The 19122-nt window shown below is 34.4% G+C and overlaps 2 protein-coding genes across 5 annotated transcripts; one reads left to right on the top strand and one right to left on the bottom strand.

The window, feature by feature from the left end:
* The first annotated feature begins 1534 nt into the window (after window positions 1-1534).
* LOC145803714 (uncharacterized) lies at window positions 1535-4528 on the top strand. Its single transcript, XM_082897036.1, has one exon. It carries the CDS (start codon window positions 1535-1537, stop codon window positions 4526-4528), a length of 2994 nt encoding a protein of 997 aa, XP_082753162.1.
* Window positions 4529-6075: 1547 nt separating this feature from the next.
* On the bottom strand, window positions 6076-16319 carry LOC114308176 (putative serine/threonine-protein kinase PBL28). 4 transcript variants are annotated; one of them, XM_028253715.2, is made up of 10 exons: window positions 15612-16319; window positions 14967-15165; window positions 12045-12180; window positions 10887-11242; window positions 9389-9624; window positions 8742-8868; window positions 8586-8657; window positions 8326-8500; window positions 7017-7149; window positions 6076-6476 (listed from the first exon to the last, which is right to left on the bottom strand). In XM_028253715.2, exons 2-10 carry the CDS (start codon window positions 15049-15051, stop codon window positions 6240-6242), a joined length of 1557 nt encoding a protein of 518 aa, XP_028109516.2. In that variant the 5' UTR covers window positions 15052-15165; window positions 15612-16319; the 3' UTR covers window positions 6076-6239. The 4 variants fall into 4 exon arrangements, with proteins under 4 accessions (XP_028109516.2, XP_082755274.1, XP_028109515.2 ...); XM_082899148.1 differs by having other exon boundaries at window positions 10887-11259; window positions 15612-16303; XM_028253714.2 differs by having other exon boundaries at window positions 15378-16247.
* Window positions 16320-19122: the final 2803 nt, after the last annotated feature.

Raw genomic sequence — 19122 nt, forward strand, 5'->3', positions numbered from 1 at the left:
TTACGATTTTTGGTTTTCTAGAATAAAGTCATTGCTAAAAGAAATTTTAAAATTAGTTATTTTCAAAGTAGCGTGGGTGTTTATTTATTTTATTTCAATTGTTAGTTTTTTAGCTGAAAACCAACATATTTTTATTTTATTTTATTTTGTTGGCTTAAATAGTGTTTAAAAAAATAAAATAAAAAGTGACTTTTTAAGTCAAAGCCAAACAAAGCCCATGTTAGGCTGTACAACACACACACACACAAAATTGATTTGAAGAAAGAGAAACACTTGAGCCCAATAAGAGTGATATGTGATTTCCACAACACTTTTTGAAGCTCAACTTTCATCTAAAATCTTATTGTATTGCATGACTATCATAGTACTGGGATCTATATACTTCTTTACATGTGATTTGTCTATGGATGGAACTCTACTTCCAACTTGTATTTCAATATTTTCATACCATTGGATTTATATGTGCTTGTTCATATGGCATTTGTCAATGAATGGCTTCATTTGACATTATAAGTTGGGTTAAAATAGTCACAAAATGACAAAACAAATTAAAATGTCAACAAGACAAAATATTATATCCAAACTATAATTATTTCAATTTTTCTCTCACAAAAGTCGAAAAAAAAAAACAAAAAAAAACTCATCCCAAATGAGACTTTTTAACCCGGCCTAAAACAGGTAGAAACCTAAAAAATCAACCCACTTTCCAAAGGAAGACAATATTATATATTGTAGTGATTTGTAAAATAGAATTTCTGATTAATTTAAATAACTCACCTTGCCAAAAAAGGGGCACAATATCAAAAAACACATCCACGACACACCCTGCCTTCTCCCATTTGTTTGATCTACTTATTTTTTGAAAAAATATCAAAATTCACAACTCAAATCAAGAATATTTTCCACGAATTTGGTCCCGGGTCAAGACCATAAAAATCAAAGTTAACAAAGTCTTAAAATCCTTTTCTTCTCCCCTAATACCCAACAAGACATTTGGTTAGGAGATTTGTGGAGGGATTTAAATAAAGAGAGGGATAAAGTGTGTGAAACTAAGTGAAATATAAATATATTTTATTCACATTTCATTTACTTTTTCTGTTTCTCTTTCCAAATCCCTACTCAAATCTCCCAACTAAACACAGAATTAGAGAACCCCTCACTAGCAGTCCGTCTACTATCTTGTTATGATTTGAATTCTGCTTTTGAATTCAGTTTCAACTTAGTTAGAAGTTTGTTAGTTAGTTGGGTTAGTTAGTGGTTAGGAGAAGTTTGTTAGTTAGTTAGTATTGGATGTATATAGCTATGATTGAGAGGGGAAACAGGGAGTTTTTTTTGGTGGACTGTAATCAGGTTGTATGAGAAGAGAGTGAATAAACTGCAGATTCAGTTTTCTATTTCTCTCTTCTTCTTTTTCAATTACTGCTTTCTTCTTTCATAGCCATATCAATTGGTATCAGAGCCGGCTATTCTTGGCCTGCGAGAGGAATTCCACAGAAATGGCAGATGGAACTAGGGCACAAGAATAAAAAAAAAAATGGATGAAGCAATACGAACACTTAAAGACAGCAGCGATAGGCAAGCACAGGATATCAGAGAGATCAGAAATTCATTGAAAGATGTGAACGAAATCAAGGAATTAATTTTTGCCATGAATGTCAAGTATGATCAAATGGCAAATAGAGTCTTTGGAAATCATCCAGAAACCGTGGAAGCCCAGGTTCGTTCGGATTCACCTCAATCATCTTCTTTTTTCAATACCAGATATGCAAGAATTGATTTTCCAAGATTTTTTGGGGAAGATGCCACTGGTTGGTTGTATAAATGTGAGAGATTCTTCGATTATAACTCAGTTGAAAGTGCAAACAAGGTGAAATTAGCTACTCTGCATTTAGAGGACAAGGCCTTACAATGGTATCAATGGTTTGAGAAATGCCATCGCCAGATTAATTGGGATCTGTTCAAACAAGGAATTATTTCCAGATTTGGGCCCAATTCTTATGAAGATGCAATGGGTGATCTGACCAAATTAAAGCAAACAACCACTGTGAAGGAATATCAGGAACAATTTGAAATTCTGGCAAATAGAACCTGCGAGTTACCAGAAGTTTTTTTCATTAGTTGTTTCATCAGTGGGTTAAGAGAAGACATTAAGGCAGGGGTGTTAATGTTCAGGCCTACTACGATAGTTCAGGCCATTGGATTGGCTAAAATGCAGGAGAATAGCATTGAAGCCATAACAAGAAGAGCAAGAAAAGGGAATAGAGCAGGAGAATCTAGTTTTTCCCATCAAGCCAAACAAAATCCAGTTATGAATCTTGTAAGGAAAGAACTACCAAAGGACTGGGAAGAAAAAAAGGCCAAAGGATTATGTTTCAAATGCAATGAGAAGTATACAAGGGGCCATATCTGTAAAAAGAAGCAGTTATATGCTCTGGAGGTTGAACAAGAAGATCAAGAACAGGTGGAAGACGAAGGTGCAGATGTGGAGGAAGACCAGGTTCCAGAAGAGGAATTACAAATTTCTCTTAATGCCCTGTCTGGCTCTGTTTCCTACAGAACTATGAGGGTAAAAGGAAATGTCAAGAAAAAGCTAGTTATGATTGTAATAGACTCGGGAAGTACTCATAATTTCCTAAGTCCAGAAGTAATCAAGAGAGTTGGGATAATGGCCTCAGAGACAGACCCATTACCAGTTTTAGTAGCTGATGGCACCAAACTAATGAGCACAGCAATATGTAAAGGATTTCGGTGGGAAATGCAAGGCACTGAATTTGAAGCTGACATGAGGATTTTGCAACTCAAGGGCTGTGACATGGTTTTGGGAATTCAGTGGTTAGCAACATTGGGTCCAGTGAAGTGGGATTTCAAGAATCTGAGCATGGAGTTTCAGTTGAATGACAGAAGGCATGTGCTAAGAGGAGGAAAGAAAGAAGAATTGACGGTCATTGGGGCTAATAAGATGAAAAAGATAGTTCAGAAACAAGCACAGGGAGTTGTAGCTCAGGTGTACTCTTTTCAAGCTGAATGTGATGAAATAGAGGATACATTACAACCAGACTTGGAACCAGACTTGGAAGCATTACTGGCTGATTATGGAGATATTTTTCAAGAACCTAAGACGCTTCCTCTAACCAGATCTCATGACCATTGCATACCATTGAAAACAGGGGCAGAACCTACCAATATCAGGCCTTACAGGTATCCCTATTTTCAAAAAACTGAGATTGAAAAACAGGTCAGCGAGATGTTAATGTCAGGAATTATTAGAACCAGTGTTAGTCCCTATTCTTCACCTGTGTTGTTAGTTAAGAAGAAGGATGGGAGTTGGAGAATGTGCATTGACTATCGAGCCTTAAATAAAGCTACTGTGAAGGATAAATTTCCTATTCCTGCTATAGATGAACTTCTTGATGAATTGTGTGGTGCTAAGTACTTCTCTAAGCTGGATTTGAGATCTGGTTATCACCAAATAAGGGTAACTCCTACAGACATTTACAAAACTGCATTTAGAACCCATGATGGACATTATGAGTTCATGGTAATGCCATTTGGGTTAACAAATGCCCCATCTACTTTTCAAAGGGTAACTCCTACAGACATTTACAAAACTGCATTTAGAACCCATGATGGACATTATGAGTTCATGGTAATGCCATTTGGGTTAACAAATGCCCCATCTACTTTTCAAAGCTTGATGAATGAAGTTTTTAGGCCTCACTTAAGGAAATTCATCTTAGTATTTTTTGATGACATTTTAGTATATAGTAGTACATGGACCAATCATCTACATCATTTGCAAACTACTTTGCAATTGCTGCGAGTTCACCAACTATTTGCCAAAAGGTCCAAGTGTGTGTTTGGTAAAAAGGAGGTAGAATACTTGGGGCATTTGGTTTCAGGAAAAGGGGTCACTGCTGAACCAACCAAGATTACAGCTATGACTAGTTGGCCAGTACCTGCTACCTTAAAGGAACTAAGAGGATTTCTTGGCCTCACAGGATACTATAGACGGTTTGTTCAGGGCTATGGAAAAATTTGTTCTCCACTAATTCAATTACTCAAAAAGGATTCCTTTCAATGGAACTCAGAAGCGGCAGTGGCATTTGCACAGCTTAAGGCAGTAATGACCACAATACCAGTTCTAGCTTTGCCTGATTATACTAAAGAATTTGTGGTGGAATCAGATGCATCGGGAAAAGGCTTAGGGGCGGTGCTAATGCAAAAGGGGCATCCGATAGCTTTTTGGAGTAAAGGCTTATCTGCACGAGATCAACTCTTATCTACCTATGAAAAGGAGCTAATGGCAGTGGTCTTGGCTGTACTCAAATGGAGGCATTACCTTTTGGGTAGGAAATTCCTTATCAGAACAGATCATCAAAGCTTAAAGTACTTATTGGAGCAAAGGGTGGGCACCCCTTTTCAACAGAAGTGGATTACTAAATTGTTGGGTTATGATTTTGAGATCATTTACAGATGTGGAAAAGAGAATATGGCAACAGATGCTTTGTCTAGGAGGGAGGATAACTAACTAACTAACCCAACTAATTAACAAACTTCTAACTAAGTTGAAACTGAATTCAAAAGCAGAATTCAAATCATAACATTTCCCACCCCATAGAAACAGCCTTGACCTCAAGGCTGGAAATGGGGATATTTGGTGATGATGTCCTGGTAGTCCACCCAAGTAGCATCCTCTGGAAATGAGTGAGACCACTGAACGAGGAGTTGAATCACCGCCCTGTTGTTCCTCTTAACCATACGTCTGTCCAACACTGCCACAGGTTCCATTTGAAAAGTACCATCAGGTGCGACTGATGGCAATGTAGGCTGTGCGACGATGTGCTGACCCAACTTTTTCTTTAACAAAGAAACATGAAACACGGGATGGATATGGGCAGACGCAGGTAGTTGGAGCTGATAAGCAACCTTTCCAATTCTTGCCACAACCTGAAATGGACCATAAAATCTAGGAGCAAGCTTCATATTCCTGTGTAAAGCCAAGGTAGTCTGCCTATAAGGTTGTAGCCGCAAATAAACCCAGTCATGTGGTTCAAATTCACGGTCAGATCTATGCATATCAGCATAATGCTTCATCCTGTGTTGAGCTTGATGCAAATTGTCTTTCAACATTCTGAGAATTGAAACTCTTTCTCGTATCCAATTATCCACCTCAGCCACAGCAGAAGGGTTGGAAGAAATGAAAGTGTGGTCTGGAGGATCTTGACCATAAACAGCGTAATATGGAGTGGTTTTGATGGCTGAATGATAAGAAGTGTTGTACCACCATTCAGCTAAAGAAAGCCACTTAACCCAGTTCCTAGGACAGTCACCTGACATGCATCGTAAATAATTCTCCAAGCACTTGTTCAAGATCTCTGTCTGACCATCAGTTTGTGGGTGATAGGCTGAACTTAAACACAATTTGCACCCTTGCAAAGTGAAAAGCTCATGCCAGAAATTGCTAGTGAAAACTGCATCTCGATCGGATACAATGGATGAGGGCAGTCCATGTAGTTTGTATACTTGATCCAGGAATACTTGAGCAACATCTTTGGCTGTGTATGGATGTGAAAGTGCCATGAAATGGCCATACTTAGTTAACCTGTCGACAACCACAAATATAACAGATCTGCCGTGGGATTTGGGAAGGCCCTCAATAAAATCCATAGAAATATCAGACCAAACTCGATTAGGAATAGCTAGAGGCTGTAACAATCCAGGGGATTTCACATTTTCACTCTTAAACCTTTGACAAATGTCACATTCGGAAACCAACTTCGAAACATCATTCTTTAACCCTTTCCAATACAAGAGGGGAAACAGGGAGTTTTTTTTGGTGGACTGTAATCAGGTTGTATGAGAAGAGAGTGAATAAACTGCAGATTCAGTTTTCTATTTCTCTCTTCTTCTTTTTCAATTACTGCTTTCTTCTTTCATAGCCATATCATATCTTCAGGTGAAAAATGAACAAAAACAAAACAGAAGGTATGAAGGAGTGACTAGAGCATAGTAATTCTCCCTCATCGTCCTGAAATTAAAAGGTAAAAAATAACGGTCTAGTTCCACATGCACATAAGCTTTAAAACCGCAAATGCTTCATTAATCTATTTGCCGATAGAAAATTATTTCGCAATGGGATCACTTTTGCAATTTCTGTAATTACAAATAATGAATTCAATAAGGAAAAAAAAATGATACAAGGATTTGTGAGAGGGGAGATTGAGTCCTGTACCAGGGGATTATTTGAAGAGCTCACTACCTAGAGTAACAATGCCAATATCTTCGCCCATACCAGAATGCAAATTACCAAAATCGCTCACTTGAATCCGCTCTAGCTCTTCAACGACACTCTTCATTGCAGGTCTTCTTATATCTATGCAAAGCAACGCTAGGTCCATCATTTGTTTCACTGCGTGCATTGTGTGGTCTCTTACTGTCTTGTCCACAAAATCGTTGAGATCATGAATGCCCTTAGCCTGCATGATTCAATGGATTTATTAGCACCTGATGGTAGCTAAACGAATAACTAGAGCTTCCACAACCTTTTTAGCATTTTTTTTTTCCAAAATGAAATTTACGTTTACTATTCTTAGAAAGTACACTGAAAAAATTATGAAATCAAGAAAAACAAGTGTGGATTGTGATCAAGTGCACGGATAAGACATGATAATGATTGCACATAGATAAAGTGAATGGATTGCAGAAAACAAAAACAAAAACAAAAACAATAAAGGAAGGAACAAATCCAATGCTTCAAGGATTTAGATTTTGAAAAAAATATTCTTGTTTCCAACACTTGATGGTTGGAATATTGTTTTTGCAATTACTTTCTCTACTTCCCACAAAATTGCAATTCTGCTGTGGTAATACTAAGAAGAAGAAGCGGGGGAGGAGTGATTATGCATTTTAGAAGAGAAAAACAAATTTATGGTGAATGTGCAAACAAAGACCAAGGGCAAAAATATATAACAATTATAAAGCAACAATAAACATATGAAAAGAATTGGGCGATTTACCTGCAATACCAGGTTTTCTTGCATGTTTGATTGATTTCTACCAAGTGCGTCACGTCCACTGATCAATTCGAGCAAGAAGACCCCAAAACTGTACACATCGCTTCTGTCTGAAAAATCCTTTGACAATCTTAACCTTGTAGAAAAAGAAAAAGAGGTTTAACTCAAATATAAGCAAAAGAGTATCAACTCCAAAACTTGAACTAAGTAATTTATGATCAACAACAAAAAGAAAATACAGAGACGATAACCAAATTGGCTCAAAATAATCGAACTATTGTAATCCTACTGCAGCTTTAAGAACTAAAGCAGATGTAATCCTACTGCATGAGCTACTTAACCAAGCACTTCATAATACTTGACTTCTAGGGCATACTCGATTCCAGGATAACTACATAGGATTGGACTGTTAATCCTATTAGATTCATATTCCTACGTTTGGGTCACACAAATAGCATCCGGCTTAGTAATACATAGGATTCTTAATCCTACAAAACTGAAGTATATTTAATACCAAAGGAGGGTACGTATTAACAATCCCACACATAATTATCCCATGAGATTATTAATCCCATGAAATTGTTAATCCCATCACTAATACTCCACCTAATCAAACAGGGCCCCAAGTCACAATAGATTTCTACATTTTGAGGATGAGGGGCTCTGATCAGCCCCAGTTAAACTGATATTCCTACCAATAAATCTCAAACAAAAATTGTCCTTTATACTGACTATTATTGTACAAAATATCATGGTAAATACTTCTCTTCTTACTCTAGTCTATCTTTCTCTTTAGTTTCGTAATCTATCCATAATAGTTAACTCTACTGTATTTTTATAAACTTTCAACTTCAAATCCCATCATTTGAAATCGGTCCATCCAAATGGAACCTAAAACTTTCTGAATTTTATGTCAGAAGTCTAAAGAATCAATTTGGTATCCATCTCAAAGTACACCATCTTCGAGTTCAAAAAAAAAAAAGGTACAGCTGCATTACTTTTAAAATAAATGTGTCACATTTGGTAGCAATACATTCCATACTTTTTTCCAATCTCCGCTGTCATAATAATAAAGCCATACTCTCAAATAAAAGGTGAACTTGGTATTGTTAAGGGTTACGGGTTGTTATAAAGATTTGTTAAAAAAAAAATAATATTAATAATTTCAAAGAATGCTTCTATAAATGAATGAACAAGTACAGTGACATATAACAATTTGAATGATATGATTTGTGTGCAACATACACTACACAAAATATACAACATTGTAACCAGGAAAGGGGAAAAAAAAAAAAGGATGGAGATTACATACTCTGGGTCATGAAAGAAGTCAAATGCTGAAGATGATTCAGCATGATAACCCTCAAGCAATTTTGAGAGTCCAAAATCAGAAACTTTCACGGTAAAATTTTCATCCACGAGGACATTTCTTGTTCTGAAATGCATGTGTAGGATAGAAGGTGTCAAAGAGTGAAGATACTCGAGTCCTGATCCAAAATGTGAATTTGATGGATCAAATACTCTCATGTTTATTGCAATCAGTAGAACTGAACTAAACATTGTATCTACTACCTTTTGCTGCACCCAAAGCAATTAATAGCCTTTGCCGCATCTCAAGCTTTCCAATAGGTAAACCTTCACTATCTAAAGAAAACAAATATATTTATATAGAGATGCACAACTAAATATATGAATAAATAAAGGGAGAGAGGGAGAGAAAGAAAGTACCATATAAATGATTCCCAACATTTCCATTGGGAAGATAATCATAGACAAGAAACTGTTGATGGTTTTCTTCACAATAACCAATAAGCTTGACCAGATGCTTATGGTGAACACGAGCTATGCGCTTCACCTGAATTGCATTGAGATTTGTCAGCACAAGCATGAATTTTGATACAAAAAGTTCTCAAAAAAAGTAGAAAACAACTTTTTATTGACAAGGGGGAAAGTATTGCAGGATTTTTGTTTTCACATTGCTCTATTTCAATTACACCAAAATTATACGAAATATATATATAGGAAATTGTTAGATCACCAATCATCCCAAAAGCATAGACTGTTAGGAAATGGGCCCAATCATGTAAATCAAGCCATCCAACACCCTCCCTCATGTACAATCCCATTTTACACGTGAAGAGACAAACAGACAACCAAATACAGAAGCATAATGCAAATGGGCACAAAATAAGCTCTGATACCATGTTAAATCACCAATTGTCCTAAAAGCTTAAGCTATTAGGAAAAAGGCCCAACAATGTATATTAAGCTATCCAATAGAAACCAGTATCTTTATAATCATGGCTGTGTGCTCGTGTCACAATTGGAAAAATAAAGGAATTAATTGAAAAGTGTGACAAGATAAAAGCTTTTACCTCATTCAAAAAATATTGAACAGGGTAGTGCAGGTGTCTCTTGATAGCCACAACTGATCCATCATCTAGTAATCCTTTGTAAACTAAGCCAAATGAACCTTCACCTATAATATTATTTTGGTTGAAGTTGCCCGTAGCATGCTCAAGCTCCAGAATTGATAACTGCCTTAGATTATATGTATCATAGGGAGAGACAGCACCAGCACTGGGGGGAATATTTTCCATTTCCCATGCAACTTAAGACAAAAGAAAATGCAAACCCATAAATAAAACCAATCTAGCATCCAAACCATTAACTTAATTTTAATGGCAAAGCACCATGCATCGCAATTACACGCCCAAAGGGTAATAAGTGTGACAGGTCTTATGGTAAAAATTGGGACCATTTGATTCCAAATCCCCCCTGCATTTCTGAGAAAATTTTCCGCTGTCAAAACTAAAAGGGAAAAGTCGGATTGTCCAAACTCATTTAAACATCCTAGCATGATATATAAATCACTTACCAGATCATATATGAATAAGGGCATGTATGATAGTTTCACGTAATAACAAAGAATTTTCAAACACATCCATCCTATGAATTAATCCTTTACTTCGGGAGCCATCTCTTACATAGACAAAAAGCTGAAACTCAAGAAACTGCAAAACCCTTCGATTCCAATCCATTCCACATATTTCTCATTAAACCTTTTCTTACCATCAAATCATGCAGCCTATTGGACTACATTCTACCATCTTGCCTAAAACCAATTGGTGTTAGATTTATGTCTTTTATGGCATTCGACATTGCACCCACAGGCTTGTTTTTAGAGCGGTTGTAGGGAGCGACATTGTGTACCCAATAATCCCTCTCTCACAACAACGCTCCCACAACTCGAACCCATGACAATCCAGTTCTCATACCACTTGTCGGACTGAGTTCTACAATCTTGCCTAAAACCAATTAGTATTGGGGAGGGCTTCACTTATGTATTTTATGACATTCGACATCGCACCGGCAGGCCTGCTTTTATAGCGGTCGTAGGGAGCAGCATTGTGTACCCAACACAGTCAATAAGGTCCATTTACAAGACAATAGTATAAAGGTAGAACAACACATTAGGACAGTCAATAGTTCAATAGAGGATATCCTAGTTAGCAACTGAGTTTTTGATAAACTGAGTAATGTTGGAAAAAGGCATTTTTCAGAAACAAATTGAACCTGTGGTCTCAAATATAAAGTACACCTATAACTTCAGCGTGGACCACAATCATGTTTGATCTGCCAAAATTGTTTGGTTTCCAAAAAGTCGCTAAGGTAGCAGATAGATATGACATCCCTGACCATTCAATGGCATGTTCAAGGAGGTGGCAACTGATCAAAGGTGTGTGTGTCTATATCAGAATTATTATATGATATATCATCAGTATTTCACTATTTTGGGCATTCGGAACAAGAATTTCAATATTTAGTAGTGTTCCCATGCAGGAAAGTAACAGTGTTGATTACAAGAATTACCAGGAGGCGATGGCACGGAAGATGCTGTATCAGATGCTCCCCTTATAAGTCTTTTGAGACGCATCAAACAGAAGTAGACAATCACTCCAGTGGTGACCACAAGCAAAGCTGCACCAACTCCACCTACAATTGCAGCTACTTTCTGTTTACTTGGTTTCTCAACATTTCCTGCTTGCAAAGGTGTGAGCGTTGGAACACCACTATCCCCTCCAACCGTCTCTGCTATTATTGTTTTCCTCGATCTATAGAACTTTACTTCTAATTGAGACGAAGAATGTAGGAGAGACAAAGATGGTTCAGAAGGAGATAAATTAATTTTTCTGATATGTGGAGAAAGTGGATAGAATCTGGGAAACCTGATAGAAGAAGTATCCTGGACATTATTACAATTGTTTGTAAAATTAAAAAGAATATAAAGGAAAGACCACATTGCTATATACAATTGTAATGGTTGAACAAATAAGATGGAGAAGAGTATCTACTACAACAATTTTGATGGAGTTTATCACTATAAACCAAAAAATGTATCCTCTAACATTCACTGAGATTTTGAGCAAAGACGTAAAATGAGTTCTTGCCTCCATTGTCCAGCGTAGATACAGCAATTGACATCAACAAAACACATAACTGTGGAAACAAACATGGTCTAGTTCTCCAAGACTCGAGCAAAGGATAAAAAATAGTTTTGTTACCTATGTAACAACAAAAAACTAGTTAAACCACAATGTCTGTGTTCTCGTGTATATGGGTGTATATGGTTCTTGCTTGCATACTGGCAATGCCTACTGTCTGTACCTGTTTCTACAGTACCAAGCATTTTTCATTATTTCTCTGTTATTTCTTCCAAATATGTGGCTTCTCTCACCACATTCCATAGTAATTATCAATGTTTAAATTTCAAATTATTATTATTCAAACCCAAAACAACATGCATGATAAAACAAAAAGAAACAAAGACGATGGCCTGTTATCTACTCAACTGAAGTACGGTCTTAGAAAGTTAAATGAAAAGTAAATTCCTCTATCCAATCCCAATTACTTGGGATCAAAAGGATTTGATGTTGCTTATGAAATGAGAGTAACTGATGCATTTTCTTCTTCAATCACAGACAACCCTTACCAGTACGCACGGAGAGGGAGGAAAAAAGAAAAGTTTACCAAGAAACAACGCCCAGGTCTTTCTGTTTGTGAAGATAAATGCATTCCCGTTGTCCCACACAGGGATATCTCCTGATTCTACCAGCCAAGTGCAGAGAATTGCCAACTGTGCTCTTGAAAGCAAGTAAAGCTTCGGCTACAATAATAGAAACAAGCAAATGATTTTTAAGTATCCTTCTATGTTTATTTCTTGATGAAATAGTGGGAAATTTTTTCGTCAGAAACAGAATAAAAAATTGGTTTGTTCAGTATAGATGATGCAGACCGAGGCAATTTAGCAAGCCATATTTTGCAATCATGCATATAACTTCATGTGAACGAAAAACAAATCAATTAAAATCATTAGTGAGCCAGCCATCCTATATGTAGAAAGACATGGATTCAGTGCTAAGAACATGCTATCAGATGCTTTAAAAAGTATCAAAATTTTGAAATAACTTCGTTCAACTTGGCTAACTGGACAAAAACAAATAGTAAGGAGGGAAAGAAGAGGATATACAAACTTGCTAAGATAAGAGAAAGGAAAACAATAGATTTTAATCAGGTTAAGTGCATCAAGAGTGAGGACTCTAAGGTGTTGGTGAAGGATGAAGAGATTAAGGAGAGGTGGAACAACTATTTTGAGAAGTTAAATGAAGAAAATGGAGGTAGGTCAAAAGGGGAGGAAGTAGGGAATAATAAGGAAAACCAGGACTATAAGTTTTATCGTAGGATTAGGAACTTTGAAGTGGATTTTGCACTTAAGAAGATGAAATCGAATAAGGCTTTAGAAGCCGATGATATACCTATTGAAGCGTGAAAATGTTTGGGTAAGAAAGAGTTTGTTTGGTTGACTAGGTTATTTAGCAAAATTTTGTTGATTAGGAAAATGTCAGAGGAGTGAAGGGAGAGTATTTTAGTGCCAATATATAAGAATAAAGGAGATGTCTAAAATTGCAACAACTATAGAGGAATCAAGTTAATGTGTCACACAATGAAAGTATGGGAGAGAGTGATGGAACGTCGATTGCGAGATATAACAGATGTGTCAAAGAATGAATTTGGGTTTATGCCTGGTAAGTCAATAATGGAATCTATCTTTTGAGGGGAGTAATAGAAAAGTACAGAGAAAAGAAAAAAGACATTCATATGGTTTTTATCGATCTTGAAAATCATATAATAGAATGCCTCAAGATATAATATGGCGGGTGTTAGAGAAGAAAGGGGTGACAAAATGTTACATTGATGTGATTAGGGATATGTATTAAAGTGTGGTGACCACTATTAGATCGCCTACTGGAGATACGAGTAAATTTTCAATTACTGTAGAGTTACACCAAGGATCAACTAAAGTCCTTATCTTTTCGCTTTAGTTATGGATGAGTTAACGCGCAATATTTAGGATGATGTATCATGGTGTATGCTTTTTGCAGATGATATTTTGTTAGTGGATGAGATTAGAGAAGAAGTTAACACTAAGTTGGAGATTTAGAGAAAAACACTTGAATCTAAAGGATTTAGGATAGATATAACTAAGACAAAATATATAGAGTGTAATTTTAGTAATAGTCACAATGGAAGCAGAAAAAAAGTGAAGATTAAGAACCAAAAACTACTTCTGTAATTTGGGATCGATTATCATAACGACTGGGGAGATTGAAGTGGATGTGATCCATAGAATTAAGGCCAGGTGGCTTAAGTGGAGGAGTGAGTTTGAAGTACTGTGCAAAAAACGAGTACCCATTAGACTAAAATTGAAGTTCTATAAAACGGCTATTAAACCAATGATTTTGTATAGGATGGAATGTTAGGCAACTAAGAAACAACATGTAGATAAGATAAGTGTTGCTGAAACGAGAATGTTAAGGTGAATTTGTGGCAAGACTAAAAAAGACAGAGTTAGGAATTAGTATATTTGAGAATGGGTAGGGATTGTACCAAAAATAAGTTGAGAAAGAATAGATTGAGATGATTTGGTCATATACAACGGAGACCAACAGAGGTAGTAGTGAAGAGATGCGACACAGTGACAGTAGATGGTAGTATTAAGAGAAAGGGTAGACATAGATTAACGTGAACTAGTGTAGTAAATAGAAATATGAATCTCCTTAATTTGACTAACAAAATGGCCTTGGATAGAGTCGAGTGAAGAATAAGAATTCATACAACTGACCCCATTTAATGGGATTTAAGGCTTGGTTTGGTTTGGTTTTATTGACTCTAAAATAAGTAACAAAAAATATATATCTTAAATGAAAAAATATATCAGCCTTAAATTATTATTTTACATACTTTTTTTTTTTAGTTAAATGGAGTTAAATAAAAGATTAAAAAAATTGTCATAACACCCCTTAGTAAACATTAAAATATATAACTAATAATTCATGTTATTAACTCATGTCACATTTGAATTCATGTCAAAAAAATGGTCAACCTAACTTGTTAATTTTATATAATGCTTGAGTTGTGTCGAAAATTTTCATCCTTACCCCCAATTAGTTTTAGCTCTTATAGCATTGGTAAGCTAAAAAATAAAATATTTGATTCAACTAATTGAAGTTCAACTATTTTATGTTTTCTTTTTTTTTTTGTTATCTAAATTTTGTTAAATCATAAAGCAATAGAACTATATTTTTATCCTTTTTAGTTCTTGTAATGATTTTCCATGTCTTGATTTTGTTTTATCCAAACGCTTTTTTGTTTTTGTTTTTGTTTTTGGATAATGATATATGAAGGGTCCAATTTAAAAAATACTTAGGCCCCTAATAACACAGGGCCAGCCATGAGTGAGGTACAAGTATTCTGGATTAATAGGCCAGGCCTGTTGGTTCAGTTGTTTACTAAATCAACACACAGTAAAATCTATGTTAAAAATGTTTTCATATTGCCATACCATAAAAAATAAGTAAATAAATCTCCAGAGGAAAAGAGAAGAAAACAAACCTTGTAGTTTGTGGGTCAGCCTAAAGGGTTCCAAAAATTGAATCAGTATAAGCAGGGGAAGATGTCGCCACCAGAACAATAGCATTGTCAACAAGCATTACTCTTTTGAAGCCCTTAACAACCATATAGCTACAAACACTTTCAGTTTCTCTGGAAGAGCCGGGATTGGATTCAATTCTGAAATGCACCTACACAGCCTCTGAAATAGTGTGCAAATAAGAAACCCAGAATTCAATAAAGTTCACACAACTAGTGGCAATTAAATTAAGAAAAATAAAAAAATTAACCCATAATCAGTGACAAGAAGTATACATTGTGGATGACAAACATATATTCGTAAAAAGGCCAACTCAATACACAAGACTCTTGTTAAAACGGGATCTAGAGAGGCAAAGAAGTACGTACTCTTACCTCCATTTTTAAGGGAGGTTTTTGTGACTTGAACCCACGCCAAACTCTTTTCATGACTTTAACCCACGCTAGAACCTATAGCACTAGACACGCTAACGACAAGCCTTATTGTTTGCGCTAAACCGCCCTTAGAATAAGATGTAAGCATCAAAACAGAAATTACATGTGGCAAGAGAGCTAAGCATCCTTAACAAAAAAAAAGATAAGACAGTTTTGTCGGATGAGTGAACGTACCAGTGAATGGAATGAAGAAGGGTCTGTGAGAAGATCAAACAAAGAAATTTTATGTATCATTATTCATGCATGACAAGCCTATTGGAATTCAGAGAACACAAATGCCCAAAAGGATAACCCTATAATGCACTTCTAAAAGGCAAGGGCCGGATGGTTTCTATATGCTATTTTAATGATTCAAACTTTGGTTTGAGAAAATGGGCAAGTACTTTGAGACACAGACACTCATACTTCAAAACAAAATTGAATATAATTTTTTGCACTTTTTCAAACTGTGAATTCCAGCTAAGCTAGGAAACGAAAAAGTGAACAAGACATGGAAAAAGCTAAGCATAGGTCCTTTTATCTTTAATGAAATGGACAGAAACATCCCACGATTTCTTCAAAGCCTAGAACCAAACAAATTCCAATCTGTCACAGAAAATCAAATTCCAAATCCCAAAAGATTCCCCAGGAATCTCAAAAAGTTAAAACACAGAAGAAAAGGTTTCAATGACTTTGAACAACCCAAAATCATTTCTGGGTTTTCTTGAAAATCAAAATCTGCACACAGCAGATGAAGAATCTTGACAGAAAAACTTTTGCATTGTGAACCCATACTGTTTTAAATTTTGCCAAACTAAACTTCATGAACTTGATTTTCAACCCTAGTTTATAGTAGACTCTGTATAACCTGAAAATCCGAAGAATGTGAGGAGGGAGTGAAATAAAAAAAAAATTAAAAATAAGAGAAAAAATAAATAGTAAGTGGTTGTTTGGGATAAACTAAATAAGTGTACTTTTTGACTTTTTATGTAGTATAGGTTGGACTTGAAATGATGTAGTAGATAAATGATGTGACTTAAATAGGATAATGGCTTTTGAAATTTTTTTTATTATGTCAGACGCCTAAGCTCATGTTTGGTTTTTGAAATTACAATTTTTATAAAAAAAAATTTGAAATTTACAATCAAATATACAACTCAAAATTCAATTTAAAAATTATTTTCAAAACACATAGCTAAACATACAATTCAAAATTCAATTCAAAACTTAAAACCAATATTTATTTTAAATTGAGTTTTGAAAAGAAAAAATTTATTTGACTATGAGTTCTGAAAAGAATTTTAAGTTGTATTTTAAATTTTTTTAGATTTATTTTTTAAAAAAATTTAAAAATTTTCTTAATTTTATTTTTTAGAATAAATATTTTATATTTTAAATATTTATTTATTTATTTTTTTGTGCACTGTATTTCGTACATTTGTGTGTTGTATTTTTAAAAAACAAAATATTTTAAAAATATTTTGTAAATATTTAAAAATTCAAAAAAATAATTTTTTATTCTAAATACTTTATTTTATTGTATAAATATATTTTTAAATATTTTAATATTTTAAATACTTTTTTTAAAATAATTTTTTTTTAAGTTTAAAAAAATTAGATCACCATATGTATCTAAATCATAACCAATTATTTGGTCAATAATCAAAAAAATAACAAAAAATATTTTTTAAAAAAAATAAAATATATTTTTTTTCAAATATAAAAATAAACAAAATATTTTTTGAAAAATTTTAAAAAATATAGAAAATAAAAAATAATTTTAAAGGAAAAAATTTAAAAAAAATTGAAAATTGTTTTTAATAGAATTTTGAAAATAATTTAGCTATGAGTTATGTGTTATGTGTTTGGTTATGAATTCTAAAAAGTAATTTTTGAATTGAGTTTTGACTCATGTGTTAGTTGTGATTTAAGTATGAAATTGTGTTTTGAGTTTAAAATATTTAAAAAATCAAAATATTTACAAAATAAAATAAAATATTTGAAATTAAAAAATATTCAAATAACAATTATATATTTAAAATTAAAAAAATAAATAAAATTTTCTTAAATACTTAAAAAAGATAAATCGAAAAAATTTCAAAACACAACTCAAAACTCCTTTTAAAACACTTCTCAAAACTTATAACCAAATAAATTTTCTCTTTTCAAAACTTAACTCACAACTCCATACTTAAATTACAATTTCACACTCAAATCATAATTTTAAAACTAAATCAAACAGATCCTAAATTTTGTTCACTTTTCACTTTTTCTTTTTCTTATTTTCCCTTTATAAATCCCTTAGATCAATAATCCAAACACAAACACAGCAAGTGCACCCACAATGTGGTGTGAAAGGAGTTAACTTGAGCCCACTAATTAATTAAGCCCAATCAAAAAGTCCAAGATTAGTGGGTCCGAATTTATTGCAAGTCCAAGATTGGCGGGCCCGGATTTATCGCCATCAAATGGGCCGAATTGCTCTAAGCCTCGAAAGGGTTCGAGTCTACGAACTTAGAGACTTACTCGGGCCTAGACTCAAAAGTGTGATAACCCTGTTCCGTATTATGCTAATTGGCCCTTATTATGAATGTGATTATGTGTTTGATGTGATTCTGTATGCCATTTATATGAAAACATGTGGTTTTGAATTTCGATCTGTTCACCGTAGGAATATCTGTTTGATTATCTGCTTTGGAATTTAAATTGAAGGCCCTATCGGCCACAGAAACCGAAATTGACTGCGCCATTGTGATTGGCGTAATTTTTAGAGCCTACGGTGAAATTTAATTGAAAATTAAATCGGATCAAATTAATTAGGTTAAATTAATAGATTAGTGCTCAATTATTTAAATATTAATGAAATGTGATTAGAGGGGCCTATATATGAACCCAAAATAAGTGCACTTTTTGACTTTTTATGAAATATGGGTTGGGTTTAGGTTGGGTTTGAAGTGATGTGTTAGAGAGGTGATGTGACTTAAATAAGATAGTGACTTTTTGACTTTTTATCTTTTTCAAGACATGCCAAACTTGGCCTTAAGCTCATTCTTTTTGAGCTCAAAGAATCTAAATTTGCTCTCTAGAGAGAGAGAACCGAAATTAGAGAGAGAGAAGGGCCAATCTTGAAGAATTTGCTAAGGAACTTGGTGATCTTGAAGCTACACTCAAGAATTGAGCATAAATTGGAAAATTTGAGCCTTTAGGTGAGTAATCAACCCTTAATTCATGAGTTTAAATTGTGATTTTGTGAATTGAAGATTAAATGATGAGTTAGATCATGAATTGAGTTGATTAGGCCTCGTTTGGGAACAGGCTAATTTAGTAACTTTTTGGCTATTTGGCTAAAAAAGTAGGTAAAAAAAACTTGTATGTTTGGGATGACTTTTTGGCTAATTACGAAAAAATGTGCAAAAAGTAGAGAAAAAAGAGAATCTTTGACTTTTTGGTATGGGTTGTTAGCTTTTTGGCTAATTTAGTAATTGTTTGGCTAATTGGCTAAAATAGCCTCTTGCCAAACGAGACATAAGTTGAGATTGAAGTCTATGTGTGCATGCATGTAGAGAATTCCTATGAAATTACATAATCTAGCATGTAATATGTGAATTATGAAAGATTGTGGGTTGAATCATACATGCAAGCATGGTTTTAGTTGAGTTTCATGAGAATGAACACCATTTGCACCATATTTTTGACATTAGGAATA

The sequence above is a fragment of the Camellia sinensis genome, chromosome 12 (assembly GCF_055761805.1).
Source record: "Camellia sinensis isolate YWXY chromosome 12, ASM5576180v1, whole genome shotgun sequence".
Taxonomy (NCBI): Eukaryota; Viridiplantae; Streptophyta; class Magnoliopsida; order Ericales; family Theaceae; genus Camellia; species Camellia sinensis.

Bases quoted from the DNA above. Each gene is read 5' to 3' on its own strand.
- LOC145803714 (XM_082897036.1), top strand. From the start codon at position 1,535: ATGGATGAAGCAATACGAACACTTAAAGACAGCAGCGATAGGCAAGCA.
- LOC114308176 (XM_028253715.2), bottom strand. From the start codon at position 15,051: ATGCTATTGTTCTGGTGGCGACATCTTCCCCTGCTTATACTGATTCAA. The intron at 9,625-10,886 runs GTAATTCTTGTA...TTTTGTCTTAAG, and splicing joins TTCCGTGCCATCGCCTCCTG to TTGCATGGGAAATGGAAAAT. The intron at 8,501-8,585 runs GTAGTAGATACA...ATTTTGGATCAG, and splicing joins TGCTTTGGGTGCAGCAAAAG to GACTCGAGTATCTTCACTCT.